The following is a 12972-nucleotide window of genomic DNA, read 5'->3' on the forward strand; positions in this document are numbered from 1 at the left end:
TACTGCACAATCTTCTGCATATTTACTCAGAGGCTAAGCTCCACTTCATTTAGTTGGTCTTATTCCTAGTGAAATGAGTTAGGATTGCAGCCTTATAGCCCCAAACAGCTTGAGACAAGAGTAACTTGAGAACTGCATCCTCTACAAAAATAAATTTCTGACTATTCTGATCCTCCTGAAAGGCCAAGAATGGAGAACCTACAGCACTCCAGATGTTGTTAAATTTCTGCTCCCATCACCCCCAGGCAGGATTGCATATAGTTAGGATGATGGAAGTCATAGTCCAATAATGCCTGGAGATCCAGATGCTCCCATCGCTTTCATTGGCTCTTCTTTGGATTCTCCTGCCTTAAGAAGTGAGCCCAGTGATGATGTACAATTGGGGATGGAGGCTCACGTTTGCCCAAACAATAAGTGAACTGAAATACAGCCATCCTTTGAAATCCACTCCTCTGAATTCTGCAGTTCAGTTCTCCAGCCAAGCAATGTGTACAAAAATAAATATACAAGCACGAAGTGCACAGAAAATTTCAAATATTAGTGAAAATAATAAAAAAATGCATTATATAAAGGAAAATCATGTTGCAGAAATATGGTTATTAGGCAAAATTGCACACAAAACTGTATATCCAGAGAAATTTGCACCAAAATGTTGGTGAGTTTTCATGAGTACTTGCTCTTTAACCAAAAAAATAAAATAAATCTATTGGTTCCTTTGTGGGGCTATTGACTTTGGAATTTCCTCCCTTGGGAGACTCACCTGACACAGAGCCTGATATATTTTCAGCACCAGGCAGAGACCATTTTAGTTGCTTGGATGCTTTAGATAGTGGGCTTTTCTTGGTGTTTTGATTCGGGACCTGATCTTTCTTATCTCAAAAGTTCCGAAGGTCAAAAGTCAAGTAAGCAGGTCATAAGCCTCACTGCTTCAAGTGGCTTTTTTCCAAGGTCATGCAAAACAAGCGGGAAGATATCCGCTCTCGCAGTGAGTGCTACATGGTATGCTGATCCCATCCATCTCCTGCTCTGTCACAACAACAGCACCCAGATCAGCACAGATGGGAGCAATTTTATCAGCCATGTGGTCAGCAAATTGGTCACAGCGCCTCCTTGAGGTTCCCAGGATCAGCATTTCAGGGGGGCAGGCAAGCTTCAGTAAAATTTAACAAGTTGCTCATTCAAGGCTCAGGTGCAACCCTCCAAAACCTGTTTTGTTTTTCTTTTCTAAAAAAGCAGAAGTGGTTTTCTTTTTTTTAACCCCCCAACTTATTTTAACCATAACAGTATCACTGACACAGACAAAGTCACCCCTTTCTGAAAGGCCCTTTATTTTGCCCTTGGCAGGTGTAGCTAGAATCATTGAATTCACAACAGTAGCCGTTAATGCAGCAACTACAGAGGTTCCCACACAACAGTGCATGCACTTGATACAAATTGATATATAAAATGTGCTTGTCCCCACCCCAAATGCTCTGGTTTATTGGTCTCTGTATTTTTTAATCTAAAAACAAAACAACAGTGGTAAACTGTAAAGCAGCTACCTCTCTTCTAAGTTTCAGGCATCATTAAAAACGAGAAAGTATTTAATTTTGAAAGAGATGACAAACATTATGAGCTGCTCATTAAGTCGGGCCTTCTCGCAAAAAGGAAACTTCTCATCATCAACATTCATGATGTTCCTGAAAAACCCAACTGTACAGACCCTGAGTTTGTTTTAGGAACAGGTGAGAAATACTAAGTTTGATCCAATACAGTACAGTACTAAATATAACAGAAAAATAAAAAATCTCATTCAGTTCCCCAACAAACCCCAACCATAAATGAATGCATAAAGTGCTAATCTTAACAACGCTAGCTCCATCTATTCCAGTACCCCACTTGCAAAGTTAGTGCTGGCGCTGAGCTGTGAGCAGCAGTCTGAGGTGACCCAGGAGCTGGGAACCAGAAATTGTGGGAGAAGCCCATTCTAGACCAGAGGAAAAAGAGGAAGGTAGAGCAAAAAATCAGCCAAGGATACAAGAACACATTAGAGCTGCCACATTGCTCAAGCAATGCTCTACTGGAACAGGAAGTATTCTTATACTCCAGGCGTGGGGAACCTTGGATCCTCCAGATATTACTGAATTACAATCCTCACCATCCTTGGGCACTGGCCATGCTTGCTGAGGCTGATGGGAGTTGTAGATCAGCAACATCTGGAGATGCCAAAGGTCCCTCAATCCTGTTATACTCCTTCCTTTCTAGGAAGATCCAATGGCCACCCTGAGTAGGCAAAGTCATTTCAGGACCAGAAGGTTCTTCATTGAGAAGTTTCCACCAGTAGTTCCATCACATGGGGCTTCTGCACATGGTACAAGTAACTGCTAACAATCAGCCAATCCCGTGCCTTTAGCATCTCACCAGTAGAGCCTTGCTGTTGGTATCAGTATTCTGAGGTAAACTACTTGTAAAAGCATATTTTAGTTTTTGTTTATTTATTTGCTTCACAGCTAATGTAATTGTTGATGAAAACTTGCCAGTATTTACGTCAATCTACAGAATGGAAGCAGTAGATGAGGATCTAAATGGTGATCATTTAACGGTTTGTAGTTCTCTTTTTCCTGTTGTAGTAGAGTACATTCCATAGATGTTGTTTTTAAAAAGCTGAAGTGCTTCTACTAGGTTTTCAGAAAAAACACAGCCCCCAGTTTCCTCATTGGGGAGGGACTGCATTTTGCTGGCTATGTCACCAAAAGGTCCCTTCTTGCTGCAATTTCTACAGCATTTGCTCCTCTTTCGAATTATTTGTTTCTGAATCTCAGCTGTACCCATGATATGTCTACACCATGATAGGTATGCTGTTTTGCAGTTCACTGTGGAGAGAACATTGTCTGCACCCAAGGAAGGGGGAGAGTTTTTTGTCCTGGATCCAGATACTGGTGTTTTGAGACGGAATGCAAACCAGCCCCTGGACTATGATCAAGGATATCATGTAATAATGATGAGTCACTGCGATGTAATACTGTGCAATGCTGAAGGGTGGCAGGAAAAGGATTTCTTTGAAAATAAATGAATCTGTGGTCTAGCTCAGGGCGGGGGAGAGGAAAGGGGTCGTGTAAGTAAGGTTAGCTAGCATAGAATGACTAGATGTGCCAGGATTGCCACCTTATGCATGTGTTGTGGCCAAAAATCTCGACCATGCCCATCCTTCACCAGCAGAACAAATGGTTGCATCTGGTTTGGTTTAGAGTAGACCCACTAAAATCAATGAGTTGTATCTAATGAGATCGTCATGTTCACCCAGGGACTTCTGCTTGTGCAATGGAACTTCTTCTCCCCATGTCCCTCTCCCATAGATGCCCTGGAGAGTTGGTGGAACCATGAGGATTGGAGAGGAAGAGGAAGTCCTGTTGTGCTGGTGGAAGTCTTTGTGATATCCAGATGACTTTGATGGATACCACCCATGGGACTGAAGTTAAAGGGGTCCACTGATTTTAGTAGGTTTACTCTGTGCAGGATATATCCCATACACAACTGTTGCTGTTTTTAAAATGCTCCTCTGTGAAATGCTTCAGTGGGATTGCTGATGTTAGATTGCTCAGTTAGACCTGTCACCAAATTTCACATAGAGTGAAACCAGAAGAGAAATTGGAATTTCCCAAAAGGGTGAAATGTATTCACTATAAAAGATAGCTCAGAAATCAATTAAGTAATAATAAAATATTTAGTATATTTAGTATTAAGTTTGTACTTGTTGGATTCTTGCCTTGTAACCATAAGATGAAGGGAAGTATACAAATATGCACATCTACTATATATTTCTGAAAATGGTTTGATTGTCCATCTGTTCTCTATGGGTTTAGATATGCCTCTTGGGTTCCTGAGGTGGGGGCAGCGGTCTTCATCAATATTTGAACACCAGCCACTATTTTGAATTAAGTGACAAACCAAAATGTCACCCTTCTTTGTAAATAATAATAATAATAATAATAATAATAATAATAATAATAATAATAATAGATTGATTTACTCCACTATAGCTGTTCCTATGAATGTCCTATATTCATAATTGTAAATTTTAGACGGTTATTTTTTAAAATTTTAGATGGTTATTTAATTATGGCTGTAATAAATGTGATGTTCTGTTCCACCAATATTTTCTCCTAGAAATTTCTGTTCCTGATGAGAGCCACAGATACAACAGGAAACTTCTGTCAAGGAACATTAACCGTGAATATTCAAGACTTAAATGATGAAAAACCTGAATTTGAGTAAGAAATGTGCTTCTTTTTATCAAGGAATAAAACAAAAAAGGACTGTTTTATCCAAGTTTGCTTGAATACAGAAATGTTTATAAACACTTGAAAGATAATATGCTCTTGTGACTTATATGGTCTTGGCTTTTACTCAAAGCTTGATGACATTTGACTAAAATAAGACTATAAAAATTGGTTTTGTTAAATGGAGGTTTTAGATGTGTCTCTATTTTCCGTTTAAGGCAGTATAGCCCACAACCATGGAATTTCCTCCCCACAGAGATTCGTCTTCCCACTTCATTGAACAGTTTTCAATGAATGCTGAGGATGCAAATCTTTGCCCTGATTCAGTGGCGTAGCATGGGTTGTCAGCACCCAGGGCAAGGCAAGTAATTTGCGCCCCCTAACCCGTGGATTATAGTAGGTGCAGAGAGCTGCGAGTGTGAGCGCGCCCCCCCCAGATGTTGTGCCCGGTGCGGCCGGCCCCCCCTGACCCCCCACACTATGCCACTGCCCTGATTTGATTCCTGAGATGTATAGTTTCAGAACCCACCCTATTCTTGGTGATTGCATTTTTTTCTAATTGTAATTATAGGGTGAAGGGCTGTTAATATAGTAGTAATAGTAAAAATAGTAACAAGAACAACAACCCAATAAGGATGCACACATCAGGGAGTTGGGATTGGCTGAAGATTCCCAATAATTGGGCAATTGGTGATATATTTGGGTTTGCTGCTTCGTAATGTGCAGAAGGGCATTTTGCTGTATTGTAAGCATTTACTTGCCGGTGTTGCACATGATGGAGCCATAGGTTTTTGAACAAAGCATAAGAAATCACGAGACCCCAGCTTCACCAGTAAATATATCTTACTTTCATGTTTGCCACTGCATTTAGACCCCTTCCTTCAGATTCTGTGAATGTGACCGAAAACGTGCCGGTGGGAAGTATTATTGCCACAGTGAAAGCGATGGATCGAGATGAGAACAGCAACATTACCTATGCATTCATAAAGCCACAGGCACTGTTTGGCTTGGACCAAAGTAAGCGATATCTTTGCACATTTTCAGCATAGGCCTCATAAGAATTGTGAAATGGTTTAATTTCCTCAGTGTCCCTTTCTAGAATTTTTATTCACACAAAATCTCCCTATAAAGTGTCTAACTACCGTACTTCTTTGTGCCTCAATGATTTACGCAACCAGTTCAGATGATCTTAATGCAGCTTGCTTCTATGTCTGCCACTGCACTGTGCAATCATCTACGGTCCCACTATGTGTAGCACCTCGAATACACTATGAACTAGTCCCTTTTGTCCCAATAAATTACCTTAAAGGTTACAAGTGATAGGACTTAGTCTATTGCACCGTACTCTCTTTTCTTGCAGGAACATTTCAGTTACAGATAGGTAGCTGTGTTGGTCTGCCATAGTCAAAACAAAAAAAAATCCTTCCAGTAGCACCTTAAAGACCAACTAAGTTAGTTCTTGGTATGAGCTTTCGTGTGCATGCACACTTCTTCAGATACACTGAAACAGAAGTTACCAGACCCTTCTATATAGTGAGAAGGTGGGGAGGGGTATTATTCAGAAGGGTGGTGGGAATGGGTTGCAATAAACGGACATAAATCTGACATCAGGAATCACAAGACAGAGAAACCAGTAGGAGAACACTTCAAACTCCCAGGACATTCTATACAAGATCTCAAAGTAGCTGTTTTACTACAAAGGAATTTCAGAAATAGACTGGAAAGAGAAGCTGCTGAATTGCAACTTATTACCAAACTTAAAACCATGGAGAGACCTGGTCTGAACAAAGACATTGGATTCTTATCTCATTATACATGACAAAGCCATTTTTCACCTTCTCACCCCTTGCTTTTTCCTGTAAGACCTATTGCAGTCATTAAGAGTCGTCAACAGGCTCATCACAGATATCTGCCAATCACCCATTCCCACCACCCTTCTGAGTAATACCCCTCCCCACCATCTCACTATATAGAAGGGTCTGGTAACTTCTGTTTCAGTGTATCTGAAGAAGTGCATGCACATGAAAGCTCATACCAAGAACTAACTTAGGAACATTTCAGAGTGACATTCGGTATGATCTATCCATCGCAATTTCCTCATTTCTGTTCCTTTCCCCCCACAATCAGAAAGAGGCACAATTACTGTTTTAGAGCCTTTGGATTCAGTCAGTACTAAACATGTCAGAGTTTACCCACTGGAAATTGAGGCAAGGGACGATGGAAACATTCACACTGCCTCTTACACACTAATCGTATTTGTAAAAGATGTGAATGACCAACCAGTGTGTGATCCAAGTTTTTCTACAGGAACAGGCAAGTTGATGTTGATTGCGTCTATTAACTCAAAGTCATTGAAAATCTGTTCTTAATGGGCAAAGTTAAACTCTTTTAATCTTCTTTGACTACAGTGGGACTTAAAAGTATGTAAACTAACGTGGGTAATTTGAACATTACATATTATGAAAAAAATCAGTAGATTTGCATGTCCTTTAGCTCTGCATTCATCCGACTGACATTAGAAGGTGGGTTTTTGGGCATTAATGCTGTCTTTGAGCACAGTGGAAACATTAAGCTAATTGTACAAAAAGAGAGAAATGATATGAAGTGGAAAGTTCATCAGCAATTGAGAGGACAGTGGTTAGTTTTAGAAGAGACTGTAGTGATCCAACGTAGGCTGCATTCAGACAGCATATTACTCCATTTTCACACAACATAAAAGCAGATCTAGTGAAAGTTCAGCATTCATTTCTGCCTTAATTCCTTCCAGAAAAGAATATTTCCAAACCCATTAACCCAGAAAATTGTGGAAGTGATGGAATTTGGGTACATGGTGTACGGGCATACAGTTCTTTTATGGGTGAATCATGGGGGCAGAGATGTAAGGAATGGGTAAGGGGGGTAGTGACTTGTCCAATGACATTCGTTGCTGTGTCACAACACTCTATTGGTGTAAATGAAATTTAGGGCCACATGCTGGTATATCATTCAAAAAGCCACAAATCCATAATGCAACAGACACTGTGGTGTGAAAAGAATGTTAGAAATTGGGACCAAAGGACTGCCTTTATAGTCAGTGAAACTAATGTAATAAACCTCATTTCTGAATGCAGCCATAAAGATCCTGAAATATCACTGCCAAGAAGAGGACATTTCATGGCCTAGTATAGGTGGGAGGCCAGGAGTAGCGTTTTATTTTGCCTGGGGTGCAAAAATGCTGAAGCCTTGCTCTGTGTACAAACATCTGTTTTTCTTGGCTAGCTGGGAAATCTTGTGAGGTAGAATTTTAGTGCTAAAGTTCTGGCTTCACAATGAGATTTAGCCTGGTCTCACTAGAGAATAGCCTAGCTCTGCTCAATTTTCCTTTCAGTCAGAGCTTCTACATTCCTTATTTATTATTATGTCAGTGGGATGCTCACCTGCTATTGACCTACACAAGGACAGCACAGCCTTAGACTGGGCCTATTATTTGCAAGGAATCTATGTTTTTCCTGCTCCCCCATTGCAAATGGGTATAGACGATTTCTACATTCAAATAAACCATTTATGGTTGTTACACAAATTCTGTTTGCCTGACTTATTTTAATGGGTCTGGTTTGTTATTCTTATTGCCCAGGCATTTCTGTATCAGTTCCTGAAACATTTCCAGCTGCCCCAGCTGTCTACACAGTTCTGGCAAGAGATCCAGACCCAGGCGAAGAAATTGAAGTATGTGGACAAGGGGTGTTCCAGAAATGCTTTAGTCAGTGAATGGAGTATGCCACAGTAGGAACTTGCCTCTACTAAGTTCTCAATACCCTACAAATGCAACTTTATATATCATAATGCAGAACCTGAGATTGGAATTTCCCCCCTCTTGCTTAAGGAATTTCCATGTTCAGTACATATTCACACGTAAGTCTCGTTGGCTTTAATGGGGTTTCTCTCAGGTGAGGATGTGTGAGATTCAATTCACTTCACATTTAAAGGTGAACTTGCCAAATCAGCATTTTCCAAAACAATCTGTGAACCAAAATGCAGCTAACCTTTGAAATTTGCACTTCTCTGAATTTTGCACTGTAGTTTTCCAGCCAAGTCATGTGTACAAAAGTGCATGTACTATGGTAAAATGTTCAGATAAGTGCATACATTAATGAATACAACATGCATTATAAGAAGGAACATTATTTCCAAAACTGTAAATTAGGCGACATTACATGGAGAAAAGTGTATAGTAGGATAAATTCACTCTAAAATTCTGGTGAATTTTCACAACTTTTTTTTTAAACTGCAAACTGATTTAGAAATTTGGGGAAACAAGAAACTTAAATTGTCATATTTGCCCATCCCTTGTCACAAATAAGTGAGTATATGATTGCAGCCCTAGTAAAGTAATACTTCCCAAAAATCATGGATTTTTTGAAACAGTCTCAAAGTTTTTCTTGAGTTTTTCAAACATTTTGTTTGGGTTAAAGAAGAACTGGTCCAGGTAGCCCAGTACTTTTCTTTCCAGCAGTAACTATCAAGATGCCTCTGGAAGTTTGCAAACAGGGCATGAAGAATAGGGAATATTCCTGGGCCAAGTAAGGTGGTTTGCAGCCTTGTACTCCAAGACATTCCCATTAAAATGCAGGTGGTTTTGTTTTGTTTTGTTGTTACTCCAAATAGCCATTCTTACTTTTTATGTGACCTTCTGGGCATTTGAAGCTGCTTCAATGATTTAGCATTCTCCTCAGTGGTATATTTAGTATGTTCCAAGTGGCACACATGATTCTCCCCATTTTATCCTCACAACAATGCTGTACTGTGGGTTTTGCTGAGAGATGGTGACTGGCCCATGGCTGAGTCTCCCAGGTCCTAGTCTCATACTATAACCATTACAGCACACTGGATGTAGGCAGGAGAGTCCTTTTATTTGAAGTAGTCCTCTAGGGGAAGACTAATCTCTGAGATCCCTTCAAAAAGAGAACTTTCACCTGTAAAACAAAACCCTATACCTACCCTCATATTGATATATGGGACTATTATCTGACTAAGGACCTATTTCCCAAACATCATTGAAAGACCTTGGGAACAAAAGCCACCCTAAGCACAAGCTGTGAGTCTCAGAACACAGCACAACACAACACAACACAACACAACACAACAGTGGCCTGTAGGGTAATATTTGCCCATATTCAAAATGGGGCTTTGGGGCACTTGTAGAGATTTTGCAAATAATGCTTGCTACTAATAATGCCTGAGTCAATAATTAGCTAAAGCTATTTTTATGAAACCAGTCTGCTGAACCTCCCACCTTCTGGGCTCCTTCTGCGCTCCTTCTCTTGGTGTTCTGATTCTTCCGATTGCCGTTCTCCTCTGTGTCACTGCGTCATTCTTCCTGCCTGCTTTCCTCACGTTCTTCCTTAGCTCCACCTGCATTGATAAAACAGCAACCCCAATTCACTTTTACAGCCCATTCCCTCCCCTTTCTGTGTTGTGATTTAGGGCAAGGGACCTTAGCAGACAAGCTGCAAAACAATAGACTTCATGGATCCCTGCTGAAGCATACTGCTTATGATTGAAGACTTTCTAGTGCCAGACCACCACCAAGAAAAGGAGAGAGAAATGTTGATTATAGTCAGACTATATCCTTGTGTTCACATGCTCAGGTTTTCCAGTGCTATTGGCTGTAAGAAGCCTAATTCTGAGATATAAAGTATCAGCTGAATAGAAAGACGTTGTCATTCATCCATCACTATAGGGTAATATGCCATATTAAGCCCTCTTGTTTGGCAATTAACTGTTTATTCTGAGATAATGGATTTGTTTAGCTCTTCTCTCACAAGCTGATTTGTTTTAAGAACACAATATTTTATCACATGAAGGTCAAGGGTGTTTGAAAGAGAGGGTAAAAGGATAGGGAACAAATTATGCGTTGGCGTAAGATAAACATCCTAGCCATTGTTTTTGCACCACAAGTATTCCTTGGCACTCTCTTTTTGTTTCAAACAACTGAAAGTATGCATTTGGGGAGGGGGGAGAGTAGTTCTGGTTTTGCAGACAGAAGGAAAAGAAGTGATTTCAGTGATTCTACTGATATTGCATTTTGCAACTAATTACATAAGCATAACCATTAGTACTCAACAGCAAACAAAATTGAAGGAGAATTGTTCAAGTGCTCTTCCTTCTCTTGCAAATACTTCCTTTAGAAGCCCTGAAAATGGAAAGGAATAAAATTCTCTGACTAGCCAATTAAAGCCTCTCTTGAGAACTGAAATAACAACTTTTGTGTTTGTGTTTCAAATATGCTTTGTGAGTCTAAACTGCAGTCTGGACAATGTGTCCTGACTGTACAAAATTAAGTTGTGTATTGAACACAGGAGAGTTTACAAGGGCTTTCTAGATACTTAACATTAGTCCATCCCCCCTTACACAGGGGAGGGGAGCCCTTTTGGCCAGCTGGACCACATCTTTACACCCCCTCCAGACACCAGATGTCAAAGCTGGGGCGGTGGCAGGAGGGTTCTGCCTTGTCAGCATGTTTCCTACAGTGAAGACACTGGTGAAGCAGGACCCATCAGGATTGAACCCTTTCATCCTGCTCTCCACAGCCTGGTAATCGGAGTAGTAAAAGAGGTGATTAGGAATGCACACTGATTAGCCCCTGTTCTTTACTACACACTTCAGAATAGGGACTAATCTTTGCGTAATGCCTGGAATGTCTCGAGGGGCTGATGTACCAAAGCTTTCTCTCAATAAAAGATAATAGGAAAACCTTAATGAGTCTCGGCTCCATCGCAGGAGGCGAGGGCATCAAATGTACTTTAGCACTGCTGTGAAGTGCTGCTGGGAACTGCACAGCTGTTAGGTTTTTTTTAATTTTAGTTTCTAGCTTTTTAGCTTTTAAATTAATGTTGAATCTTGAACTATGGGAACTTTGGCACAAACCAAAACCAAGGGCTCGGCTATACAGACACAAATATAACATTTTAAGTGTGTTTTAAGTGCATTATACAAATGTGACACTAGATGGAGATGGTGAGCTCATGGCAAATTCAATATAGTTTTCAAAACACTAAAAAAAAAAAAGGCATTTTCACAGCGGGGTTTTTTATGTGTGTCTGGATTCTACCCAAGTGTCCTTAAAGCATGTATGTGTGGTACAATGGGAAACTCAGGGGATACAAATTGAACTTTGTATATGAGTTGCTTGGTCCCCTCAAATTCCATGGAGGGTTCTTCCTGTCTTAAATCCCAAATCCACCTCCAATCCTCCCCCCCCAAAAAAAATGGGTAATCCATGTTGCTGCAGCAGAAACTGTTCAGATGTCTTATTCGTTTCCCTAATTCTACAAACCAATGCTGCAAATATACTATATAAATCAGGCAGCAGTGAGATAATTTCTGGTCCAGTTTTATATCAAGGCCTATATCAAAGCCTGATCTCTTCACACTGACAAAGAACGTTCTCTGCTAGCAGACTCATGAACCCTCTGCATGGTGAGGGGAGACAAATGCCAGGTGGAATGGGTTATATAATCATTTGACTGCTCCTGAAATTTTAATCCTGCAGTCGACAAAGGTGAAACTACTATAAACATGGGTCCCCCATCTGTGTATAATTACATCCGCTTTCCATTTCAGAGCAAACACTCAATGGTTGTTCCATAACAGCCAAGAGGCATGCCAGGTTTTTTCTGTTCTGTGGACCAGCGGCATCTAACCAGGATGACCCTGGTGTGTAGTAACTCTCATCCGGTCAAAATCTGGGGAACAGATTTCATCTACTGGCATTTAATTTCAAATGGTAGAGGGCACAAATATGATCCAGATTTTCTCCTTATTAATAAATCTGAGGATTTAGGGAGCCATAAAAATATTATGACTTATGCACATAAATCCCATTATTAAAAATGAATGGGATAGTATAAAGAAATAATTTAGAAACTTACAACTGAGGACTTAACAACCCTCATGAAGTTCATCTGATGTTTGGAATAGGATGAGTGGAAAGGCTTAGTTTACATAAACTGTGCTCATCAGATTAATGTTAATTTGCAGTGTGTTTTTTCCAGAGTGCTCTTTAAAACGTCACACACAAAAGGCACGCAAGGCTACTTTGTCCTTTTCTACCTTTTAACTGTTTCCCCCCTTTCTTCCTCAGTTTTCTATTATCTCTTCTTCAGCCAACACCACAACTTATTTTGCACTGGATCCAGAAAACGGTGGGATTTATCGAAAAGCTGAAGCAGCTCTGGATTATGAAGCAGACCCTAAAGTAAGGTTACCCAGATACAGATCCGTTCATAACACTCAGAACTGACGTTTGTTCTAAGGTGGTGTATTTTCCACTATTTTAGCTTTTGCCCCCAAATGAATTGTACAGTGCTAATTGACTCAGATACATAGATAGATTGATCTATGTATCTATCATCTATCTATCTATCTATCTATCATCTATCTATCTATCATCTATCTATCTATCTATCTATCTATCTACCATCTATCTATCATCTATCTATCTATCATCTATCTATATCTATATCTATCTATCTATCATCTATCATCTATCTATCATCTATCTATCTATCTATCTATCTATCTATCTATCTATCTATCATCTATCATCTATCATCATCTATCTATCTAACTATCATCTATCTATCTATCTATCTATCTATCATCTATCATCTATCTATCTCTATCATCTATCTATCTATCTATCTATCTATCTATCATCTATCATCTATCTATC

At 39.9% G+C, this 12972-nt stretch overlaps 1 protein-coding gene across 1 annotated transcript in view; it reads left to right on the plus strand.

Annotated features, from left to right (window-relative positions):
- The window catches only part of LOC309379817 (cadherin-related family member 4-like), a gene marked incomplete at its 5' end in the record, with an annotated part of 63180 nt that overhangs the window by 2327 nt on the left and 47881 nt on the right, over nucleotides 1-12972 (plus strand). The window contains 8 exons of the mRNA XM_081929270.1: nucleotides 1560-1724; nucleotides 2490-2581; nucleotides 2849-2971; nucleotides 4147-4250; nucleotides 5131-5276; nucleotides 6387-6572; nucleotides 7873-7964; nucleotides 12382-12495. Coding sequence (XP_081785396.1) covers nucleotides 1560-1724; nucleotides 2490-2581; nucleotides 2849-2971; nucleotides 4147-4250; nucleotides 5131-5276; nucleotides 6387-6572; nucleotides 7873-7964; nucleotides 12382-12495 — 1022 coding nt within the window. The remainder of the gene's footprint in view (nucleotides 1-1559; nucleotides 1725-2489; nucleotides 2582-2848; nucleotides 2972-4146; nucleotides 4251-5130; nucleotides 5277-6386; nucleotides 6573-7872; nucleotides 7965-12381; nucleotides 12496-12972) is intronic.

The sequence above is a fragment of the Podarcis melisellensis genome, assembly GCF_964234715.1.
Source record: "Podarcis melisellensis genome assembly, chromosome: 10".
Taxonomy (NCBI): Eukaryota; Metazoa; Chordata; class Lepidosauria; order Squamata; family Lacertidae; genus Podarcis; species Podarcis melisellensis.